Source organism: Saccoglossus kowalevskii, chromosome 6, assembly GCF_978046115.1.
Source record: "Saccoglossus kowalevskii chromosome 6, keSacKowa6.1, whole genome shotgun sequence".
NCBI lineage: Eukaryota > Metazoa > Hemichordata > Enteropneusta > Harrimaniidae > Saccoglossus > Saccoglossus kowalevskii.
Window position 1 is genome coordinate 22,365,492 of NC_140646.1, and position 25,765 is coordinate 22,391,256.

General features: G+C 35.4%; 2 protein-coding genes across 2 annotated transcripts in view; both read left to right on the top strand.

Moving 5' to 3' along the window:
* Positions 1 to 25,765, top strand: part of LOC100376768 (FACT complex subunit SPT16) — a 37,800-nt gene that overhangs the window by 10,751 nt on the left and 1,284 nt on the right. Inside the window, exons 5-22 of the mRNA XM_002732959.4 lie at positions 681 to 827; positions 1,029 to 1,180; positions 1,881 to 2,053; positions 2,913 to 3,003; positions 5,055 to 5,241; positions 6,173 to 6,238; positions 6,371 to 6,469; positions 8,950 to 9,065; positions 9,538 to 9,691; positions 11,069 to 11,196; positions 11,593 to 11,728; positions 13,320 to 13,446; positions 14,471 to 14,715; positions 19,531 to 19,719; positions 20,022 to 20,191; positions 22,704 to 22,833; positions 23,001 to 23,142; positions 25,663 to 25,728. Of these exons, the coding sequence (XP_002733005.1) occupies positions 681 to 827; positions 1,029 to 1,180; positions 1,881 to 2,053; positions 2,913 to 3,003; positions 5,055 to 5,241; positions 6,173 to 6,238; positions 6,371 to 6,469; positions 8,950 to 9,065; positions 9,538 to 9,691; positions 11,069 to 11,196; positions 11,593 to 11,728; positions 13,320 to 13,446; positions 14,471 to 14,715; positions 19,531 to 19,719; positions 20,022 to 20,191; positions 22,704 to 22,833; positions 23,001 to 23,142; positions 25,663 to 25,728 (2,518 nt within the window). The remainder of the gene's footprint in view (positions 1 to 680; positions 828 to 1,028; positions 1,181 to 1,880; positions 2,054 to 2,912; positions 3,004 to 5,054; positions 5,242 to 6,172; positions 6,239 to 6,370; positions 6,470 to 8,949; positions 9,066 to 9,537; positions 9,692 to 11,068; positions 11,197 to 11,592; positions 11,729 to 13,319; positions 13,447 to 14,470; positions 14,716 to 19,530; positions 19,720 to 20,021; positions 20,192 to 22,703; positions 22,834 to 23,000; positions 23,143 to 25,662; positions 25,729 to 25,765) is intronic.
* LOC102805125 (zinc finger protein 862-like) lies at positions 17,662 to 18,949 on the top strand. The gene has a single exon (XM_006818188.3). The coding sequence runs from the start codon at positions 17,680 to 17,682 to the stop codon at positions 18,868 to 18,870; it is 1,191 nt and encodes a 396-aa protein (XP_006818251.3). The 5' UTR covers positions 17,662 to 17,679; the 3' UTR covers positions 18,871 to 18,949.

A 25,765-nucleotide genomic window follows, 5' to 3' on the forward strand; every position in this document is an offset into this window, starting at 1 on the left:
TAAAGAATTCAGTTCTGGATCTGGATCTGAGACATGCCTGGATTGATCGAGTTCAAACTTCACACACACAAGGTACATCATGTCACAAATATGTATGTGCATTTGTTTCATGATCTCATTAACGATAGCCAAATGGCAACCGCTTTAAGGCCGAAAATGCATTGAAATCACGTATTTTCACAATTCCAGAGCCGGATCTCAGTCATGCATGGATGGATTTTGTTCAGATTAAACATAATATAAGCTTGATGCACACCAATTTTTCTTCGGATCAAGTTCAAAATGGCCGACTGTTTTAAAGAATTTAGTTTTCGATCCATATCTCGGACATGCCTGGACAGATCAAGTTCAAACTTCACATACACATCATACATTATAGCATACATATGCCTGTGCATTTGGGCCAGTCCTTTTAAGGTCAAAAATTCACCAAAATTGCACATTTTCACCATACCGGAACTGAATCTTAGTCATGCGTTTAGTTAAAAAAAATGTTTGGATTGTGTTGAAAATGGCTGACTGGTGGCTATTTTGTTTTACTGAATGCAGTTCAACATCCATATTGTTGCTGCTTTGAATGTATATGTCACTCAAATATGAACTGAACGGGGACGTGTCATTGACAATGATTTGTTTTTTATAAACTTTCTTTAAATGTCTATTTTTTTTTTTTTTTTCAGATTGACATATCATCATCAACCGCATATATAATGGCTGTGAAAGAGGACAGTGAAATTGCTATGGTGAAAAAAGCCTGTTCCTTGACATGCGACGTGTTTGGTAAATATTTGAAAGAGCAAGTCATGGAAGCTGTGGACTCCGATAAGGTTAGATAATTGTGACAACAAGAAATTGTTCACAAATTATTCACAAGTATTGTCTTGGCTCAAAAATTGTTTAACAATGTCCTTTGATTTACAGTTGCGTATGTTTGAAACTAGAATGTTGCAGTATCCGTAGCTCTTTAAAATTGACCTCACCTAGATGCGTTGTATTTGTGAAATGCTTTTTTGTTTACTCTTGAACAGCGAGTTCGGCATTCTAAGTTAGCAGACGGTGTGGAGAAAGCTTTAGAAGAGAAGAAGATAGTTGGTAACCTAGATTCGTCGGTTTTAGAAGTATGTTATCCGGCTATCATTCAGAGTGGAGGCAATTACAATTTGAAATTCAGTGTTATCAGGCAAGTATTTTTCTCTATTATTAGCTGATGGGTCAATATTTGCTGTTGATAGGTCACTATTATTAGCTGATGGGTCAATATTTGCTGTTGATAGGTCACTATTATTAGCTGGTGGGTCAATATTTGCTGTTGATAGGTCACTATTATTAGCTGATGGGTCAATATTTGCTGTTGATAGGTCACTATTATTAGCTGGTTGGTCAATATTTGCTGTTGGTAGGTCATTATTATTAGCTGATGGCTCAATATTTGCTGTTGATAAGTCACTATTATTAGCTGATGGCTCAATATTTGCTGTTGATAAGTCACTATTATTAGCTGATGGCTCAATATTTGCTGTTGATAGGTCACTATTATTAGCTGATGGGTCAATATTTGCCGTTGGTAGGTCATTATTATTAGCTGATGGGTCAATATTTGCTGTTGATAAGTCACTATTATTAGCTGATGGGTCAATATTTGCTGTTGATAAGTCACTATTATTAGCTGATGGGTCAATATTTGCTGTTGATAGGTCACTATTATTAGCTGATGGGTCAATATTTGCTGTTGGTAGGTCATTATTATTAGCTGATGGGTCAATATTTGCTGTTGATAGATCACTATTATTAGCTGGTGGGTCAATATTTGCCGTTGGTAGGTCGTTATTATTAGCTGATGGGTCAATATTCTTAACATGCATGGTTTTTTTTCTCCTCAGTGATGACTCAAAACTCCACTTTGGTACTGTGACCTGTGCTTTGGGAATACGTTACAAATCCTATTGTTCTAACATAGTGCGTACATTGCTGGTCGACCCTACACAGAGTCAGCAAGACAATTATAACTTCCTGTTAGAAGTGGAAGAAGAAATCATTAAGCAGTTACAACATGGTCAGTTTCTATGTACTTGTTGCTACGTTCGCACATTTTGTATTTCTTGTTCTACTTACTTGACTTTTACAAACTTTTATAAAATTCTACAATCAATGTCAAATCATTTAGTTCATTTCCAGCCTAGAATCTATGCTGTGTTCCTCTCGCTATACACCACTTCAGTAATGCCTAGTTATGATACAAATGTTCATTTTGTATTCAGAAACTCTACCTTCTTCTTGGATGTCAAGAAATATATCTGTTTTTCACAGATCACCATGACAGTGTCTGTTAACTCGTATCCAAAGAGCCAAGTCTGCAATGAAAATGAAAGTTATAGTGGCCACCATTAGATATTAGTCAAAAGTGTGGTCACTTTTTAGGGAATTCGCCAGTCCAATGGGAGTGCTGGTCGCTCATGAATATTAATGAGCTATCTGAATATTAATGAGCTCGGTCACAGTATTTTAAACTAGCTATTAGTGTTTTATTTTCACACAACTTTGTTAACATCCAGTAGTGTGCATTTGTATAAATATGAATCGGGTAATATAATCTTTTTAGATAAGACATTCTAACATTCATATTTTGTTTAGCCCTGTGAATAATAATTTGTATTGGATATTGGCATTTAGATAAGTTGTTTGATCGATTGATTGATAGCTCTTAATGGAGTGTTATATAAGGAGTAGAACACCACATAACTTTTGGCTAGTTTATTTCCAAATTTACACAAAACGAAAATGCAGAAAATTCAAGAATCTTTGTCGCAAATTAATGAACAAATTGGATGATTTTCTTTTGTGGACAATGCTAATAATGATAGCTGGATTGTATACATCATTTAATATGTCTTTTCTTTTTGTCTGTTATACAGGTGTCAAACTCAGTGTACTGTATGGTAAAATTGTGGACTTTGTCAAGAAAAAAAAGCCTGATATCAGTGACAAAATGACTAAAAATTTTGGGTAAGAATGGTTAAATATATGATTTAGGGATATATGTTGTCCTAGTGGGTAGTTCAAAATAGTGAACTTTTTGATTTGACCTCATCTGATGTTCACAGCTATAACTATGACATGCCTGAAACCAATCACATTTAATATGCATCATGTTGTCTGTATGCACATGCATTTGTATCACTCACTATGTGATTCAAGATAGTAACTGGTGGCAGCCTTTTTGGGTACAAAAATGCACCAAAATGTACCTTGAACTGGTCATTGGCATGCATGCATACATACATAAACTTGTTCAGAGCCCTATCTGCTAAGGTATTGCCTACAAAGAGCCAATATGAAATATTTGCACCATAGAACCCCAAAATGTTCTAGAATCTACCGGTAGTACAGGTAAAATTGAACATTACGTTATTTACACCAAAAATGACATAATTGTACATACCTGTATTCGTTTGTGTCAACATTTTTTTAATGTGCAGTTTTCCTTGTTGAAACATTTTTTATGTAGGTCTTAGTCAAGACGGCATTTACACATTACACATTTTTAGACAGTTTCTTCTCCCATTTTTGTGCATTTTTGGCATGTTAAAACATTTTTGTCTCGAACTTAGTCAGATAGTTATATGTGCTGAAATGCTCAAAAAGTGGACAATTTTTGCAACATTGTATTTAACATTTTTAGTCCCCGTTCGGACGCAGTCCGAAAACGGGGACTTATGTTTTGCCCTGTGTCCGTCCGTGCGTCCGTGATCACCTGTATCTCGAACATGCATTGACCGATTAAGTTCAAACTTTACTCATACATCACACATTATATGGGACATATGCACATGCATTTTTTTCATGATCTGATTAACGATAGCCGAATAGCGGCCATTTTAAGGCCGAAAATGCATCAAAATCGCACAATTTCACCATTCCGGACATGGATCTCAGTTATGCATGGACGGATTTTGTTCAAATTTGGTACATACATTAAACATAATAGGACCTTGATGCACGTCATTTTTTTTTTGGATCGGGTTCGAAATGGCCGACTGGCGGCCATTTTGTTTTAAAGAATTCAGTTCTGGATCCGTATCTGAGACATGCTTGGATTGATCGAGTTCAAACTTCACACACACAAGGTACATCATGTCACAAATATGTATGTGCATTTATTTCATGATCTCATTAACGATAGCCAAATGGCGGCCGCTTTAAGGCCGAAAATGCATTGAAATCGCACATTTTCACCATTCCGGACCCGGATCTCAGTTATGCATGGACGGATTTCATTCAAATTTGGTACATACATTAAACATAATAGGACCTTGATGCACGTCATTTTTTTTTTCGGATCAAGTTCGAAATGGCCGACTGGCGGCCATTTTGTTTTAAAGAATTCAGTTCTGGATCCGTATCCGAGACATGTCTAGATTGATCAAGTTCAAACTTCACACACACAAGGTACATCATGTCACAAATATGTATGTGCATTTGTTTCATGATCTCATTAACGATAGCCAAATGGGGGCCGCTTTAAGGCCGAAAATGCATTGAAATCGCACATTTTCACCATTCCGGACCCGTATCTCAGTTATGCATGGATGGATTTTGTTCAAATTTGGTACATACATTAAACATAATAGGACCTTGATGCACGTCTTTTTTTTTTTTTTCCGGATCAAGTTCGAAATGGCCGACTGGCGGCCATTTTGTTAAAGAATTCAGTTCTGGATCCGTATCCAAGACATGTCTGGATTGATCAAGTTCAAACTTCACACACACATGGTACATCATGTCACAAATAGAGATGTGCATTTGTTTCATGATCTGCTTAACAATAGTGGAATGATGGCCATTTTAAGGCCGAAAATGCATCAAAATCACGTATTTTCACAATTCCAGAACCGGATCTCAGTCATGCATGGATGGATTTTGTTCAGATTTAGCACAATGTGTTGTACATATGCAGGTGCATTTCGGTCATGATCTGCTTTGAATGTATATGTCACTCAAATATGAACGGAACGGGGACGTGTCATTGACAATGACTTGTTGAAAATATGTTTTAGGTTTGTGACTGGTATTGAGTTCCGTGAAGGCTCCATTGTCATCAATGCCAAGAGTAACGCCAAGGCCAGGAAGGGTATGGTGTTTAATATTAACGTGGGTTTCTCAAACCTGGATAATAAGAGTGCATCAGACAGTGCTGGAAAGAAGTATGCTCTCTTCATCGGTGACACAATACTTGTGAATGAAGTAAGCAGAAAGTTAATTAATATAATTTTATTCATTCATTGGTGGTTGATACAACAAAGGAAAAAATTAGACTTGAAATATGTCAAAATAAAATTTTCAAGTATAACCAGATTAAAATACAGTTACGAAAACTCTTATAATTATGTAAAAAAGGGGCATTGAATCTCTGTTTAAATTGAATTATGTTTTTGGCATTTCTCCATGTTTTTTTGGCTGTCTAAATCAGTTCTCAAGTGCATTGCTGTCAAAATTATTTTAATTATCATCTATGTAGGAATTAGGTTTATTACTCTGTTATAAAATGTTATTACATTCCGAAAAGTTGAACCTTAGGCAGATCCCCGAGAGATGCCTTTGGTAAGATGTAGCCAACCAGGGTGCAACTGTTTTCACAAGGATAAATTAATGTACCAATGATCTACATGTAAAATTCTGGAAACAAATGCAAAAATTTAGACATACCTTATAACAAAATTTTAATTTGGTTATCAGTCTGTCTATTTCGGAACACAATAACAAAAAATCAAGTTTTTGCTATGCCAGCAAATAATTCACAAGAATATTCTTGGGTGAAAACAAAGGCCGAAAACTCTCAGAGAAAACGGTACTTTGAGATGGTTGTTGAGACAGTGTAACAAGATTAGCCCTGTGTGTGCAGCATATATAAATTTGGTTGTTCAAGATTATGTTGAGTTTGTGTTGTTTTCTTGAATTTAGCTATTTTCACCGGCTCTTCGACAGACTATCCACAGCAGCTCGCGCAGGGCCCATAGAAATACATGGTACGGTGGTGCACGTCTCAGCAATGTGGAACGTCTTGTGACGTAGCCCCGAGTGCTTCCTATATGTGGGTGGATACCATTTATCATAATGTTTTTGCTTTGTCTTTGTCTATTTGTTAAACATGCTTACAATATTTTCTTATTTATAGAATGCACCATGCACAGTGTTAACCACATCAAAGAAGAAAATAAAACATGTAGGAATCTTTTTGAAGGTAAGATTAAAATTAAATTTTTCTCAAAAATAAAATAAAAATAAGAGTTCATTCATTGTAGAACTTTACATCAGACAGTTCGTGTTAATTGTTGCACAGTAAACTTCATCTTTTGTGTCCTTATCATCTAAGGAAGATGAAGAAGATGACGATGAAGATGATAAAGAAGATGGTGCCGAAGAATTGTTAGGAAGAGGAGCAAGAAGAGCCGTCTTAGAAAGTAAATTAAGAGTACGTACGTTGTCTTGGAATGTTACATTTCTGGACATAGTGGGACAGTCGGGTCAAATATGTGTTCGACCACAATGAATGAGAAGTCTGACAAGAGGTTTGGTGAATAATTTGTGAGATCAAGTGAGACACCCAATGTATATTAGAAAAAGTTCTACCTATCCCAATTCTGACAGCCATGTTGCATAGCATTTGTTTTGAATGACATTGTGATGTAGTAATTTGGTAAATTTTAGATTTGGCAGACTTTGATATATTTTCTTGTTTTGTCGTAAAAATCTCTGATTCGGACGTCAGGGAAGAGTGAACACCTTAATTAGTCCCCGTTCGGACGTAGTCCGAAAACGGGGACTTATGTTTTGCCCTGTGTGCGTCCGTCCGTGATCACCTGTATCTCGAACATGCATGGACCGATTAAGTTCAAACTTCACTCATACATCACACATTATATGGGACATATGCACATGCATTTTTTTCATGATCCGATTAACGATAGCCGAATAGCGGCCATTTTAAGGCCGAAAATGCATCAAAATTGCTCATTTTCACCATTCCGGACCCGGATCTCAGTTATGCATGGACTGATTTTGTTCAAATTTGGTACATACATTAAACATAATAGGACCTTGATGCACGTCATTTTTTTTGGGATCTAGTTCGAAATGGCCGACTGGCGGCCATTTTGTTTTAAAGAATTCAGTTCTGGATCCGTATCCGAGACATGTCTGGATTAATCAAGTTCAAACTTCACACACACATGGTACATCATGTCACAAATAGATATGTGCATTTGTTTCATGATCCACTTAACAATAGCTGAATGATGGCCATTTTAAGGCCGAAAATGCATCAAAATCACTTATTTTCACAATTCCAGAACCGGATCTCAGTCATGCATGGATGGATTTTGTTCAGATTTAGTACAATCTGTTGTACATATGCAGGTGCATTTCGATCATGATCTGCTTTGAATGTATATGTCACTCAAATATGAACGGAACGGGGAAGTGTCATTGACAATGACTTGTTTGGTTCTGAAATAGGCATCAAGAAATGTTGAAAAGTAACGTCAATTAAAGAAAAATTGGTATTTACAAATGACAAAAAAAATACTCAGTATATTTAACACTCGATGCGATATCCACCATTTCTTTTTGTTAAATTAAAAATTAGTAGTTTTTTACTCCTGTGTGCGAAGCACAAAATGGGAGTCTTTGTGGTTAGTCTGTATGTGTGTATGTATGTGTGTATGTCCGTTCTACTGATATCTCAAGAACTGTATGTTGGTTTTCAATGAAACTTGGTGCATAGATGCTCTGGGCTAATGTGCAGATTTGATTAATTTTAAGTAAAAATGTGTGTATATTAATCAACTACTTTGCATAATTAGTTAATTTTCGGCTTATACACAAATATCACAAGTACTAATTATCCCATTTCAATAAATCTTGGTACGTAGATGTTCTAGGACAATGCACAGACCTAATAAGTTTTGGATTAAAAACAGTGTATATTAATTACCAAATTTGTATGATTCCTGTAATTTGTTGGTTCTAATCACATTTCTAAAAAAACTTTGTACAGAGATGGTCTGTGACAGTACATAAGTACTTAACTCAATGAATCTTGGTACATATATACTCTAATGCAATGTGATGATCTAATTAGTTTTAGGTTTTATACATCTATAATAATTACCTAATTTGCATAATTAATAACTTACTTTTCAGCTTTCCACTAATTTAGTTAAGATTAATCACATTATAATGAAACTTAATCAGATTTCAATTGAATTAATTAGACAAAAGACCATGGATGAAAAATCAAATGTATTTTCTGTATGTATTATAAATTTTGATATTGTTTTCATGATGTGCATCTCAAATAGCAGGCAAATATTAGTTGCCAAGCTTCTTGTTTGAAAGGCTAATCTTAAAATTTGAATTAATTTTAATGTGTCTCCAATACTCTCAGCACACAGGAGTTCTTTCTAAGGTTTCTTTGAGTGAAAGATAAACTGAGCATTGAAAATGAATTTAACACTTTTGACAGTGATAACAGCTCGTTGTCAAAATGCTGTTTACCCTTTCACACTAGTGGTAGCCACAATAAATATAATGCTTTCGCATAGAAAAAATGACTATGAAAAACCTAAATGATACTCTAATTTAGTCATCAGGAATAATTGAAATTTTCAATAAATGATGCCTAAATTAAAGTTTTTATGGTATATTCAGTTACCTTTTGTTGTCAGTTTGGTTTTCTGACCTTTGAAATATTCCACTACATTCCAGTACTGAGTATTCACATTGCTTCTGTTGCTCACATAGCAATATTACGCAATCTCTCCAATCCAGACTATTAAAAACAATTAAAATTCAAAAAATTATCACAGGGTTCCACATTTAATTTCAGCTAAAAAGTCAGCTATTTTCAATGTGTAATCATGCATACTCTTTCCTTTTTTTTTTGTCACTCAGACCGAGGTATCTTCTGAAGACAAGCGAAAAACTCATCAGAAAGAACTCATCCACCAGCTTAATGAAGAAGCAAAACAACGACTGGTGATGTCAAAAGGAGACCAGCAAAAAGTAAAGTAAGTTTTGGAGTGTGTTGTAAACTGAGTTATATAAATTGGAAAAACTGCTGAGAAATAAATTAATTACGGAAATGTGTGGTTGGTAATTGTGTGGGACGAAAAATGTCACCAAAATATTGAAAAACGGTTTAAACTTTTCACCACCAGAGTTTCTCACCCAAATTTTTCTGAACTTTTTTCTAATATTCTTGAATATTTCTGGAAATGTAGCCTGATTCTGGAGCCAACATATAAAATTTGAGTCAATTTTCATTTTTTACTCAAAAAAATTGGCTATTTTTGTCTCAAACTTCTGAAGGGGAAAGTGCAGACTATAAATAGAACTATTTTGTGACGAAAACAGGGAACTGGTGGTGATAAGGTTAATTTTTAGTACATGTATAGTATGTAAAAGAAACGTGTATGCTTAATTTATAGATATAATCTCATTTAAATAAAAATACAAATGATAAACTGTTGTTTTTTACAGAGTGAGGAAGTCTAATGTCTCTTACAAACATGCATCGTTGCTCCCTAAAGAACCTGAAGTGCGTGATTTGAAAATTTATGTTGACAAAAAATACGAGACTATTATCCTACCTGTCTTCGGCATGGCTACACCATTCCATATCTCCACTATCAAGGTATTGTGAGATATTTTATTCCTTTTTAACGATAAAGTTTGAGCTAAATCAAAGATTACCGTAAAATTCCTAATTGAGGCGGCTTTAATTACAATTCGTTTTTTCAATGGACGAATTCAGATGCGTGAAGTCTTGGTGGGGCTTTAATTAAAGCATTCACTTCGGTAACAGTGGGAATTTTTTTCAAAAAACAAAGACCAGAAGGGATAATTATATGCTAATGAGATGCACGACACTCGATTGCAACTTTGTTGCGATTCTAAGCGCACTTTCGGATTTTTACACACAGACAAACTTGTACACAAACGAAATTTGACACTGTATAACATACTGCACAATAAATAATATCTACAAATAGATTTGTATGCATTTGCAGATTACGATACTGTATACTACAATCTCTTGAATAGACTAATTCGTTAGCACTGGTATAGGTCACAACTGAGAAACAGCCGTCTGATGATTTTTTTTAAATCAAGAAATTAGTTGTTTTCAAAAGATAAGCTGAGCATTGAAGAAGAATTTAACACTTTTGAGGATAATAACAGCTCATTGTCAAAACGCAGTTTACCCATTCACGCTACCAACAATGAACCTGTACTCTAAAATAAGCGTCAATGACTACGGAAAACCTGAATTAGACTCTAATCTAAGCGTCAGGAATCATTGAAATGTTCGAAAAATTATTCCTTAATTTAAAATTAAATGGTATATCTTTTTCTGAAATATGTGGTGGCTGTTTGGTTTGTGAAAGTTTGGGGTGCGGCTTATATTGCCGGCTTTTTCCTGGGACAAAAACTTGTCAATTTCAACATGAAACAATGTCTCAAGTTAGGGGTGCGGCTTCTATTAAAGCTGCGGCCTCAAATATGTTTGTTATTTTTGCATTATGGGCTTATGCAATTAGGATACTGAAAATAAAAACAAAAATTGGGGTAACCAGAAATTATGTCACGATGTCTGAAATGTTCTGGAAAAGGGTAAAATTGGCCTTTTTACAATACAGTATTCACCCTTTTAACAACATTTTTCCCAATTTTACGGTAGCAATTTTAATTTCATGTGTGACATGAATTTCACTTGGGTAAAATAATATTGCATGTTGAATTGAAACTACAGTGAAATTAAGAACATTTTTAAAGTTGAAAAGTCTACTTTTTAGCTCTGATTGCTTTGATTTTGTACATGTAGGTACTTCAGATAGACCTCCCTCAGATTTGCTTAATTTCTAATGATATCTTCTGTTCTTTAATTAAAATGTGCATTGCTAACAGCGGAGCTATCTCAGCCGACAGTCTGCTTGTTAAGTATTTTGAAGGACTTGTCAATGAACTGTGAAATGTACATCTGATTTGCATATGCATTTATCTATTGCAGAATATAAGTCAGAGTATTGAGGGCACCTACACCTACTTGAGAATAAACTTTTTCCATCCAGGAAGTACGATAGGACGAACAGACAACATTATGTTTCCACAACCAGAAGCATCCTTCCTAAAAGAATTGTAAGTAATATGCGATATTACACTTACTGTGTAACATTACATGTCTTACTGCGATATTACACTTGTTACTGTGTAACATTACATTTCTTACTGTGATATTACACTTGTTACTGTGTAACATTACATGTCTTACTGCGACATTACACTTGTTACTGTGTAACATTACATGTCTTACTGCGTTATTACACTTGTTACTGTGTAACATTACATGTCTTACTGTGATATTACACTTGTTACTGTGTAACATTACATGTCTTACTATGATATTACACTTGTTACTGTGTAACATTACATGTCTTACTGCGATACTACACTTGTTACTGTGTAACATTGCATGTCTTACTGCGATATTACACTGGTGTACTTCATTTCATACATCTATACGTCTTTATGCAGGACATATCGGAGTTCCAACGTGAAAGAACCGGGTCAGGCGGCCGCGCCGTCATCCAATTTAAACACGGCATTCAGGCTTATCAAAGATGTACAAAAAAAATTTAAGACGAGAGAAGCAGAAGAAAGGGAAAAGGAGGTGAGAGTACTAACAGAATAGTTTTCTGTATACTGCTAGATTTAATCTGTCATTGTATAATGTAATTATGGAAATAAGTTTTGATTTAATTGAAGTTTTGATTCATCATGTTAGGTATTCACATTGAAAAAGGAAATACGATTGTATGAATTATTACCATACTAAAAGGTACTCAACAGTGACATCAAGAAAAAATACAACAAATACCATGATAATGAAAAATAATACAGACACATGTCTCCATTTTAAATTTGATATATCAAACTCAGCAAGATTAATCAGTGTATTGAGGTGGCACTACTCATAGGGTCTGTAAACTTTCTGTAAGAGTGATGTATATATTTTCGTCTTAACTAGTCGTATAATGGGCCATTCAAGACAAAATGATACTCGTTTTTGATTGTGTTTAAACTACAGACCAGACAAACCATATTTGCTCTAGGGACCAGTTTCAATCATTATTTAAGCTCAGAGAATTCAAGAATTAATATACAGAATATGTTTATCAATACATTGCAAATACTTTATATTGATTTAGTCCTTTGTGGTCACTGTCATCTTCCTGCCAGTGCTGGTAATTAATGTCTCAATGTAGCTTAGAAAAGTTTTGTAAATATCTGTTAATTTCCAACCCCTTGATTGAGTCGGACGTCTTCAAATCCATACAAGAATACGAGCATTTTACTCTGTATGCCAAAAAAAGTTTATCTTTCTCAACGCAAAAGAATTGAAATTTGTAATATTAATATACATAACTCGCCTGGTTCATTTTCAAAAAAACAAAGCCAGTAAATATCAATTCTAATATTGCATCTAGATGTTAGTTTACTGTGAAATACTTCATTTTATTTGGAATTAATTTTCGCTGAATGGACTTTTTGGGTGTTTTGAATGGAATTTATTTTCACTGATTTTTGATGAGTTGAATGTAAAATATAGGGAAAAGGTATATTCATATTTTATTCTCACTGAATCATTTCTTCAGTGAAAATTAATTCCAAGTATTTTACAGTATACTGTTAAAGCTCACATCAGAATTTCATGCATTAGATGAGTTTTCAAATTCAATACGTATTTACAAAATTTGTTCGAAATGGTTAGAATACCTTCTTTATCAAATCCCCAAATTTCAGATTCATACATAACTATGGGGGAGATTTTTACCCTCAAAAATGGTCATAGCGGTCTTAATTAAAACGTGTGTAAATTTTGATAGTGAACCTCTTGACCATGAATATAGCTTTTCGCGATTGTTTTTGAGCTTTGAACCATTCCCAGAACTTTACAGCAAAAATACAGTATACTGTAATGATACAAAGCAACAGAGGGGATGCAGCTTCTAATAGAACATCTACACATATGAGAAATGGTGAATTTTGTGGTTCTCAATTGTTCAAAAATGAATGGATGCGACTTCTATTAGGGATGTGGCTTCTAATATAGATTTCACGTATGATTGAATATAAAACCATAAAAAAGAGTCTTCCACCTCGCTTAAAAAATAGAAATACAGCAAATATAACTAACTTTAACTTTATTACAGTTCGTCTCTGAGTTATTACAGCTAGTCTTTGTTTTTATATCTCTGTAGGGTATTGTGAAACAAGACACATTGCTAATCAATCCAAATAGGGGTAATCCCAAATTGAAAGATCTTTACATCCGACCAAATATAGCTCAGAAAAGAATACAGGGAGCCATTGAGGCACATACAAACGGTAGGTCATGTTCATGGTCAAAATCCAAGAGTAAAGATTACTGTAGTCACATGGTGATTGTGTTTCAGTCTACTGTAAAATCAAAACTTACCATACTAATTCGGGACAACATTCAAACAAATATGCTGGGGCTAAACTCTGGAATAAAATTCCAGGAGGAATTCGTTCCATGAGCTCAAGAAATTCATTCCAAAAAAAAAATGAAAAGATTTTTACAGTATGCATAAATGAGCTGTATGTAAATGTTTTTTAGCGTCCACTTAGGGACGACGTCAAAAGATCGATGTCGGATAAAAAAACTTAATTCCTTTAGTTTTTTTCCAAACCCCCCTACCCCCCACTGAAACTTAATTGATAAATATTGGTCATGGCGTCAGACTACATTCACCATTAAATACAAATTGATAATCGGACAGTAGTATTGCATAGCAGTTGGTTGTCGGGTGGGTGTAAAAAAAATTTTACAAATGCACCTCATTTGACGCACATACACGCGAACCAAACCATTTTTCTGTTTGTTTTTTCCCGTTTCGGTTATTTCTGTCCATGATTGGATAGAAAAAAAAACGAACTACAAATACTCCAAGATTTGTTTGACTTCATTAAAAAATAAAATCGTTTTTGTAGGATGGAAACTTTTTGAGGTCAAAACCCCCCACCCCCAAACTAAAGGAAATAAGTTTTTTATTCAACATCGATCTTTTGACGTCGTCCCTTATTATTGTAGTTTGTATTTCACCTAGAAAAGGGGGTGGACTCGACTAGTGTTTTACACTATTTTCCAGCTTCCTATTCACTATGTATTTCAGTGTTGTTTGTATTGTATTCTTTTATCAATATTACCTGTACATTAAGTGAATAAATTAAATTCAATTTAAAAAAAAAAAAAAAAAATATATATTACTAGACTATCTACCAAAATATAATTTGGAAACTTGGCCATAATGCTGTGCTGAATATCGGCCTAATTGTTATTATCTAATTATACAAACATATAACGTCTTAATTTTCTCATTTTCTCTAGGTTTCCGATTTACATCCGTGCGGGGTGACAAAGTTGATATTTTGTACAACAACATCAAGCATGCAATTTTCCAACCCTGCGACAGTGAGATGATCATCCTTTTACATTTCCACCTCAAGAACGCCATTTTGTTCAGTAATAAGAAGCACGTTGATATACAGTTTTATACAGAAGTTGGCGAGATTACGACTGATTTACATAAGCACCACAATATTCACGACCGAGATGACCTCGCTGCTGAACAGGTAGGGTTTTTTCCTCTTTTCGGTAACTTAACATGCTCAGATTGAGACGTGCCTGTATGTACATTATTTTCCTTATTTGGTTAACTATAAATCACAAGACAAACTGTCTGTGTGTACATTTACACTTGGGGCGAGTCAAAGTATGTGATTAAAACTTGTTTTGTGAATTTTTCTTCGTAACATTGTAACATAGTTTAAGTTGTTTGAAGATCTCTACATGTGGATATGTGTTAACATTTTTTGGGATTGAAAACCGCAAGTCTGATTGTTTTGCTATTACATATATATATAGGTACTACAGGGTAGACCTTTCTCAGATTTGTTCATTTGATGATATCTTTAATTCTCTAATTTTAATGTTTTGGTAAAAAGTGATATTTTCGAATTCTTGTTGAAAACAGCAAGGTTGATTGCTTTGACTATATACTAATTGTTCATTTTCTAATGATATCTTGAGTTTTTATTAATTGCAATGTGCATTGCAAACAGTGGAGCTATCTCAGCCGACACTCTGCTGGTTTACACTTGAGATCACTTTATCTGCAGCTACCGTTAAAATCCTATTATAAACCGCGGTTTATATTACAATGTATCAAATACAAAATTGGGATCAACAGCTCAAGTTCGGGGTGCGGTTTCTATTACGTACATATTGCAATAACTAAATGGGCGTGGTCATTTTTTTCTCACATCACTTGCTCAAAACAAACAATACACCGTACATCTTTTGAATATAAGGGTAACTCCAATTTAGATGTCAGGGAAGAGTGATAAGCGTCACGTCACAAAAAAACTGTTCACATGAAAAAAAATACTCAGTATTTTTATTGTAATATGCATTTATTTTTTTAATTTTCTTCGTAACGGAAAGTATATTCTGACAGAAGTTTCAAATAAAAACAAGCACTAAAAAAGTACGGTACCGTGGGTACGGTAACGCAATCCGGCCATGCTTCGGCTCACAAGTGAATAACTTACTTGTTTTCGAAGTGTTGAAATTGTTGATTATTACTCAGTAGTAATTATAATAACGCACGAAAAATAAATTCGTTGAATTGTTATCAAATGCAAGTAAAATTCAACTTAGTTTCACCGTAAGCAAATTATTTCGGTCACATGTAAACGATCGTGGCAATAAGACATCCGCCATGTAATTTGAATGCACACGACACGTTACTTGACCCAGGGTGACTTGACCAAATAGGTCAAGTCGCTAATTAACCAATCAAAATGATGGATGGTGCCCATGTGTTCAAATTACCTTGGTTCATTTAAATATGTTAATGAAAGGTCACCGACTTCATGGTGAACGAAAACCGGAAGAGATTTACCGATAGTGTCGTGCGATCTTTTGGCTTTGATTTCCATGGAAAAACGACAGGGCTTGAAAATTACGGTAGCCCGATCGCTCGGGCTAATGAATTTGCTTGCCGGACCATTCAGTTATGAACGTTACTAGTCCGACGGACTGCCTGAAAAAAATCACTTTTTTTAATTAATTTGTCATCTGGTTCGTGTAACAGCAGTTTTCCGGTTAAACCCATCAGTTTGGTTGCCCTAATTAGCAATTTTTGCCCAGATAACGCGAGAAAATATTACAACGAATACTTCCGTATTCCATAAACTCACTGCGCATGTATAGTATCAGATGACCTATTCAATGACATCACGGCATGGAGTACCTTGAAACCGTCCCAATGTTGCACATGTAAGCCATTTTGAAACAGTCAAATGTTTTACCACGTGTTGCCTGATGAACTGTGACCTTGTATGTGTCATTTTGTAAGCACTGCGATGCAACGAACATTGACAAGTCTATGGGCTAAAGTCCCAAAAAATGACGAACCAGGCCTTGGTATGCAGACTGAAGTGTCTTCAGCAGTTGTAGGACAACATTTAGAGTTTGACAAAAACTCCAATGAGCCTCAACCGTCGACGGCCGCACTGCCAACTCCTACATCAACGTCATCAGGTGAAATTTGTGGAGATACGGTAACGCTAACGCGTGACCAAAAATATGACAGGCACAAAAGGAAACGTCATTTCATTCCGGCATGGTCTGATGAACGCCCATGGATAAGTCATAAAGATGATGTCATGTTTTGCATTTATTGTAAGCAATACCCTGATTTGGCCGATAAAAGCAGTCCGCTATTTAAAGGGACAACAAACTTCCGGTTGGATCCATTGAAATCACATGAAAAAACAAAAGAACACATGGCATGTACTCGTCGCTATTTTCGTGATGTTGGGGCAAAAAAAGTTGCAGAAAAAAACTACCAGGCTAACATGTGCCCAAATCTGTTGACAGAAACCCCTATAGGCAAGGCAGTAACAAAATTAAATGTCGATCAGAGGGAGAAACTGAGAAAGTTATTTAGAACTGCTTATGCAATTGCGAAAAGAGGAAAACCATTTTCTGACTTTGAAATGATGTGTGAAGTTCAGGAGCTAAATGGCCTACAAATAGGAGAAAATTATAGAAATATAGCCAGCTTTAAAATGTTTCTAAATTCTATTGTTGAATGTCTGAAGAAAATTATACAAGATGAGATAATGGAGGTTAACTTTCTTAGCATTCTTGGTGATGGGTCAACTGATGCAGCTGTGATAGAGCAGGAGATTGTTTTTCTGAGATATGTGAATCCCACTGATAGCATGCCAGTATGTAGACAAGTTGATATTGTACCACTAGAAGCAGCAAATTCTGATGGTATTTTGCAAGCATTGGATACTGGGTTATCACAGGTTGGACTTAGTTTTGAAAAACTCAAGCCTGATAATGAGGAAATTAAGCAAAGCTTGGTAATGGCTAATTTTGATGGTGCGTCAGTGAATTTTGGTAATAAAAATGGTGTTACAAAAAAATTAACTGACATAAATCCTGCCCTGATATCCTTACAGTGCATTGCTCATAAATTAGAGCTAGCAGTTCTAGATGCTAACAAAGATAATCTGGCTGTCATGGGTAATTTTGAGGAAACCCTGAAAGGACTTTTCATGTTTTACCACTACTCACCTAAAAGAAGAAGAGAGCTGAAAGACATTTCTGATGTTTTGGAACATGACCTGTCTCACATAAGCGGAGTGAAGCAAGTACGCTGGCTATCCAGTAAGGAGCGAGCAGTAAAAGCTATCAAGAACAATTATGAGGCTGTTGTGACTCACCTGGAACATGCTAGTACAGATCAAAATTCCAGTACTGATAATTCAAGCCGTGCAAAGGGCTACCACAGAACTATCACTGCAATCAAGTTTGTAAGACTGCTCCATTTCCTGCTTGATTACTTACCTATATTAGCAAATCTATCCAAGGTATTCCAAGAGGAGAAACTTTTAATAATGGAAATACCAGACAGACTAGAAGAGACTTACCTGGCATTGAATGCATTAAAAGCATATCCTGGCAAGAATATGAATGAGTTCAATGACAATTTCAATGATGAAACACTGATGTTTGGTAACATTAAACTTCACAAGTCACAGGGAAGACAACCGAGTAGTGCATTTGATGCAACATACATAGACAAAGTTGTTGACAGCACAATAAAGTACATTAAAAAACGGTTTGAAATATTGGAGGAAAAGCCAATTTCACTTCTCATGATATTTAACTTTCAGAAGTGGCCAATAGATAACCAACTTCTAGCTGCATATGGTAACGATGAGCTTTCACAACTACTTATGGATTACCTACACACATATTTTTCAGAAGGTGAGAGAGATAGAATTATTCATCAGTGGCCTGCATTGAAGGTACATTGCAGACAATGGCGTACAGCAAAACTTGTAAATATATATAGCTTGATGTTGCAAATAAAGCCGCCTCATCTGACTGATATGCTGAAACTTGTAGAATTTGTAATGGCTGTGTCACCCAGTACAGCCAGCTGTGAGAGAGCTTTCTCAAAGCAGAACATCATTAAAACTCAGCTAAGAACTTCACTGACACAGGAGTCTCTACGCAATCAGTTAATGATCATGCTTGAAGGGCCTGCACTGAAGGACTTTAATCCAGATAGTAGCATAACCCAATGGCTAGAGAGCAGTATTCGCAAGAGACACATTTGTGGACATAAATTAAAAAATAAAGTAAATACGGATGATCAAATTGATAACATATTATTGGACAGTTCTTCAAAGTTAGATTCATAAGTAAATACCAAATGCACATTAAAAAATACAATACTGTATGTACACTGTGTCATAATAATAAAAATTGATGACAATAATATTGAGGGCTAGTGATTTCTTGGGCAGGGCTAGTTGATTATCTTAGTGACCCGTCCTGGGCTAGTGGGTTTTCATAAAAAATTTCAAGCCCTGAACGACATGACTTTTTTTAAAATTAAGAAATTAGTTGTTTTCGAAAGATAAACTGAGCATTGAAAAAGCATTCAACAGTTTTTCGGTGATAACAGCTCATTGTCAAAAAACTTGCGACACGTGGACGTATTCATAAGGAGTATTGACAAAAGTTGTCGCAAGAACAAAAGCAGTTTCACTGCGTGTTTGACATCCTAACACGACTGAACAATAAAGAGGTGTGAATATTTTTAGGCACGTTGTTGAAACAAATAAATAGGATTAGGAACAATGTACCAGCTGGTTGAAACAAAGTCAGTCACGGTCTTGTTGAATTGGGGGTGCGGTTAGTAATAGGTACTTTTCATGTTTTCAATTTTTGTTGAGAACTCTTTAACACTGAAGCCGAAATCGGGGGTGCGGTTTATAATAGGATTTTAACGGTAGTCCTAGTCAATTTATGACCTTGGCATACGATTCAATAACTTTTTTTTTTTTAACTCATCACAGGCTGAGCGAGAACTTCGACACAGATTAAAATCTGCTTTTAAAAGTTTTATAGAAAAAGTTGAGAACCTGACCAAAGGGGATATAGAGTTTGAGATACCATTTCGTGAGCTGGGATTCCACGGAGCTCCACATCGTAGTACGGTGTTAATTCAACCAACAAGTAGTTGTATAGTCAATATTACAGAGTGGGTAAGTACATTATTATCGCTTTGAATGGATAAGTTATCTTTTGTCACTTATCAGAAAATAAATTTAATTTTTTTGTTCCGGACAATGTGAAGTTGCATTCATATATTTATTTATTCATTTTCATCCATTACAATAGATTGTAAGTGATTCTATAAATAAATAGAAAATAGGTCATCACATTCACACTGAGGTTCCATTTATTCAAAACATCCCATATTATTGATCTGTTTTTTGAAGTGTTTCAGTTAAATATTTGCCGTAGCTTTGTCAGTAATTATTACCATACTTTGCTTCCTACAAAGCCGACATTTGTGGTGACGCTGGATGAGGTGCAACTGATCCACTTTGAGCGTGTCCAATTTCACATCAAGAATTTCGACATGGTGTTTGTGTTTAAAGACTACTCCAGGAAGGTGTTCATGGTGAATGCTGTGCCAATGAACTCATTAGACCATGTCAAGGATTGGCTCAAGTGAGTTTGCGATCATTAATTTAATCAGTTATTGAACTTGACATTGTCGATATCCTCCACACGATTATACTTCAAATATCATTTCTATAATTGAAATATTTCACTTTATCACACAAACCAGTTATGGAGGTTTTATATATGCACATCAATTTTCTTTACCATTTTATCGAGTATATCTGACTGGCGGCCATTTTGTTGCTTAAATTTGCTAAATTCTGAATTCAGAACCAGAACAATTTCTCAACGATGAGCAAGGTGATTTTTTTTTCAAACTTTTCAGGATCATAATTTTTTTCAGGATTCAAACAAAAATGACTGACTCAGTGCAATTGACTCTACATATTGGATTTTGGTTGCACTTTACGTTTGTTAGTAATTGAAATAAATATGCTCAGTTCATTACATTACACTGCCAGCAACGATTGATCACATCACTGCATTATTTAGAGAAAAGTACGCCCACATTTTTAGATCGCTGCTAATCTAGGAATTGGGCAATAGATACAGAATGGAGCTGTGCATTGTCATTGTTTGCTGCAATTGGAGTTTATCACCTGATATCACAAATTAGTATAGCTGGTTGATACTCTGTACCATGATCTATACAATCTTCTAACCTTGATTAATAATATAGTCAAACCTGTGTTAACGGCCACCTGGATACAACGGCCACCTGTCTATAGCAGTCACAACCGAACAGTCCCTACGAATTTTACATGTAAAGTACCCTGTTTATAGCGGCCACCTGCCTAACACGGCCACGCTTCAGCAGCCGCAGTGATCAGTTGAACTGCATATAACGGACATAGTTCCCGGATGTCTTGCAGACTACTGCCTTCCATCTCAGACAACTAATAAGCTCACAAAGGACAAAGTTAGCACGTTTTCACACCTTTCATTCAACCGATGGTTTCGGCAATTATTCTTGTTTCAGTTAAGCACACCAAGCACACCGTACCGATGGCTATGGAACGCCAAAAACATAATTAAGAATATGAAAGTGTCTTGATAAAAAAACATGCTGTCATTAATGTTTTGTTGAAATATGTATACCATGGGAATAACTTACAATTTTGTTCAATAAATGAATCGAGTAACCACAACGATGACGACCCGCAAAAGTTTTGTGAGTCGCCGGGACACAGTCACGGTCCCAGGTCCCTATCCATGTGGCTGGGGTGAATCGGAATGCCGAGGGTAAATCCCCGATCGAATTGATTACCAACAAAAAAACATAACAACTCACTTGTTATTTAGTATTGATATTTATTCACTTTGAACTCCTATAAATATCGATAAATACGCATGTAACTGGAACTGATAGCAAAAACGAAAAAAATCAACGCAATGGCCATGCCTGTTGTTTATCCATCCAAATAAATTATGCTAATTAGCCTTGCGCATGTGCGTTCTTGTTCTTCTGGGGTTATGATAACTTGGGTCAAAAAGTAGAGTCGCTTCCGTTACTGCCTATCGGTCACTGCGAGGGAATGTGTGTGCAGTATTATCTTGTTGTCCAACTAAATTCATTCAACTATTTTGTTCTCTCGGTCGCTACTGCCTCGGTACATTTAACAATAGATGCTTTTAACAATGATGTTAAATTGACCTCAGTTCGCCGGCCAAAGTCGCCAGGCATATTTCACATGTTTTTATTGTACCATCAGTACAATAACATGGAAGTCGCACAGATTTCGATTGCGCAAAGTAATGTTTTGATTAGGGATCAACCATTTCGTAAGTGAGGTAGGTCGAGAAGATTTTTGAAAAAAAATGAACAAAATGTTAAGGGAATTGTGATTGGGGAGGAAACTTTCAAGTTGTCACGTAACTGGAAGGAGATCCATCACTACAATAGATAAGTGTTCTTTTCGTATACGTAACGTTGTAGGGATCAATAAAGCACTGCTAACTGTCCCTCTCCCTTCTCCTTGAAAGAATTTGCTATAGCCCAGAGACACTCCGATTTATTAGAACAGTTACCAGACACAATAGATATTAAAAGAAACATACAAATTCAGAATAGCTAAGCAAAGAAAGCTGAGTGATTTCTTTAGTAGGAAATGAGACTCAAACTGCTGCTGAACATGAACTTTACTGTACAAATCTTCAAATAATTTTCATACTACTCATTATTGTGCAATGATCGATTTTTGTGAACTGATTTTAGTTTACATAATACAATTTAAAACCAACATTTTTTATTTGTAATAAAGTGTTTGAATACTGTGTACAGTAGTGTAATAGTGTGTGTCAAATGGGGTTGCGAGATCTGTTTTAATACAGTGATTCAGTGCCTAATTAATATTCATGAATAAGTTAGTGAACCTGTATAGAAAGGCCACCTGTCTATAAAGGCCAAAATTTCAAAGTCCCTTGGGTGGCCGCTATAGACAGGTTTGACTGTATAGCCATGCCATTACACATTTTAACAGAAGTAACCCCCTCCAAAAAAGATTTTAATACAAGTTCCAGGAATTTAACCTTTGACATAATGTCTGTCTGTCTACAGCTCCTGTGACATCAAATATACTGAAGGTGTGCAGTCATTGAATTGGTCCAAAATCATGAAAACCATCGTGGACGACCCAGAAGGGTTTTTTGAAGAGGGAGGATGGACTTTCTTAGAACCAGAAAGTGATGTGAGTCCTTTTGAAACTTTATTTTTTTGTCAACTCATGAATGCATGAATTACATCTGTTTTGTTTTGACATTTGTTACTACGTATCAGTCTGTATTCAGGCCAGTCAATCATTTTATCAATTCCTATTTCCGTTACATTTGGCTGCTTTTTGTTTGTTCCCAACAGGTTGATGATGACGATGATGATGATGAGGATGAAGATGCCGCTTACATGCCGTCTGGTGCCGAGAGTGGTGGTGCTGGATCTGACGAGGAAGATTCTGAAAGTGAATACTCTGGTGTAACTGAATCGGAATCTGATTGGTCAGGTAAGGAGTTGATAATGATTCTGAAAGTGAATACTCTGGTGTAAAACTGAATCGGAATTCAATTGTTCAGGTAAGGGATGGTCACCTGCATTTTTTAGCTCTGCTGTCGAGCAGAGCTTATCATATGAGTGATTGTCCATCGTCGTCCATGTCAATGTTTTAATTTTTCGACTTCTTCGTGAAAACTACAAGCCTGAATGCTTCGATACTTGGTGTATATGTACCTTGGGTAGACCTCTCTCAGATTTGTTCATTTCATGATGATATCTTCAATTCTCTAATTTTAGTGAACATTTTTGTCATTTTTGGTAAAAAGTGATATTTTTGACTTGTTGAAAACCGCAAGTCCAATTGCTTTGATATTACATATATAGGTACTACATGTGGACCTGTCTCAGATTTGTTCATTTCAAGATGATATCTTCAATTCTCTAATTTTGGTAAAAAGTGATATTTTCAACTTCTTGTTAAAAACCCAACTTCTTGTTAAAAAGTCCAATTGTTTTGATCTTACCGTACTCGACCGCGTTAGCGCCCATGCCCGGGCAAGCGCCCACCCCCCACTTTTGCGCAATTTTTATATTTGGGGTCACATTCGGCAAAGCGCCCACCCCTTCAAAATGCAACTAATTTAAAACTTGGTCTTGCGTAACGAATCTTGGTAATCGTTTTTATATGATACAGTGTGGATATTGACCGCTGTGAACATGTTGTGAATGCGTAGAACGCGGTAACCGTGCAAAAACTACGCTTCGACAATGACCTGTTAATACAAGTAAAATGCGGTAAATATTTCATGCCATATTCAGTTTACCTCTCAAAAATGGCTAGTTACTAGTTTTTTGGAAAAACCATGTCGCTGAAATCAATTCCAACAGATCGTACTTCGACATCGATAATTCACTTCCGCATTGCGTTACCGGAAAGTCTTCGAGAATTTCCGAAGAATTGCGTCAGTACAACACAGCATTGTGATTGGTTAATAACCAACTTGACCCATTAGGTCAAAGGACGCCGCTGCAGGTGAAATCTGCAAATGCATCATGGCGGAAAGTGATTTTGTTCGAGAGTTTGCGTACGATCCAACACCTTCGTCAGTGGAGATAATATGACAATTTTGACTTCGACTGTGTTCCAACAGACTCAAATGTTTTTAATTTCGTAAATTCTGGTGGTACGTAATTAATATTGTAATAAAATGTGCATATTTTTTGTGATCATTTCTGTTTCTTCGTTGTGAAAATCAATGACGACTCAACTAATTTCGTAATTTGATTTCCCTCAAAGACGTAATCTGTCACTTGATGAATCAAATTTTTCATTTGCACTCTTTTTCGAGGGGGGTGCTCGGGTAAGCGCCCACCCCTAAAAAATCGTGATTTTCTGAGTTGAGGCCCCTGGGCGCTAACGCGGTCGAGTACGGTACATATATAGGTACTACATGTGGTTCTAACTCAGATTTGTTCATTTCATGATGATATTTTCAATTCTCTAATTTTGGTGAATATTTTTGTAATTTTTGGTAAAAAGTGATATTTTCCACATCTTGTTGAAAACCGCAAGTCTGATTGTTTGGATACTATACATATTGTTCATTTTTTAATGATACTTTCTGTTCTTTAATTGAAATGTGCATTGCTAACAGCGGAGCTATCTCAGCCGATAGGCTGCTTGTTTAAAACAATTCATTGGTCCCTGTCTTCATTTGTATGTCTGTGTCCATCCATCTGTGCTTTTGTCATTTCTCAGATACGCTGAGATTGATTTTGTTTAATGGGATACTTGATTTGTTTTGCATTTTGACTGACTAATGGCTATTTTTTTCCCAAATTCAAAAATTCATTTAAATTCATTCAAAAAATGGTAGGTTAGTGATGCATGTCAGTTTGTTTTGTGATTTGAACCAAAATGATTATTGTTATTTTTTGTCCATGACTGATTTTGTTAAAAGTAGGTACAAAACAAAATAATGGTATAAATTTGCACATTGACTCAGGTATACCTGGGCCAATTTCTGTCATAATTTAAACATGACACATGATGGACTACTAATGCACATGAATTTGTTTTGTGATTTTTTTTCCTCTAATATTTACTTATAATCTATCTACGTTATTTACCATACAATTGCTTTTCAAAAGTAAAATAATGTCAATTTCACTTTCATGGATGATGCAGATGTAAAGCATATTACGTCATGGCAACATTATTTTCTATGGCAAGGATATATATTTTGGTTAGTATCACTGAAATACATGAAATGTTGACAATGTTGTGATGTAATAATCCTCTTGTCTAAATTGTGCAAGTGTGTATAACTTTCATCAGCGACCTTGTAGTTTTTGAATATTTCAAAATACATTGTGAAATTTATAAATACCAAATTTAATAATGATTCATATTGGGTAAAAAGAAATAAGCAAAATATTCATCCTTTCATAGCACTTTCCTTGCATTTTTAAACACAAACAAATTGTATGCAATTATCTAATTGTGATCAATATATGTATCACCTTGCAGAAGATCTAGATTCGGACCAATCCAGTGGTAAAGATTGGGACGAACTGGAAAAAGAGGCTGCCAAAGGTATGTCGTTTAAAAGCTTGTTAAATTTTTTAGGGCG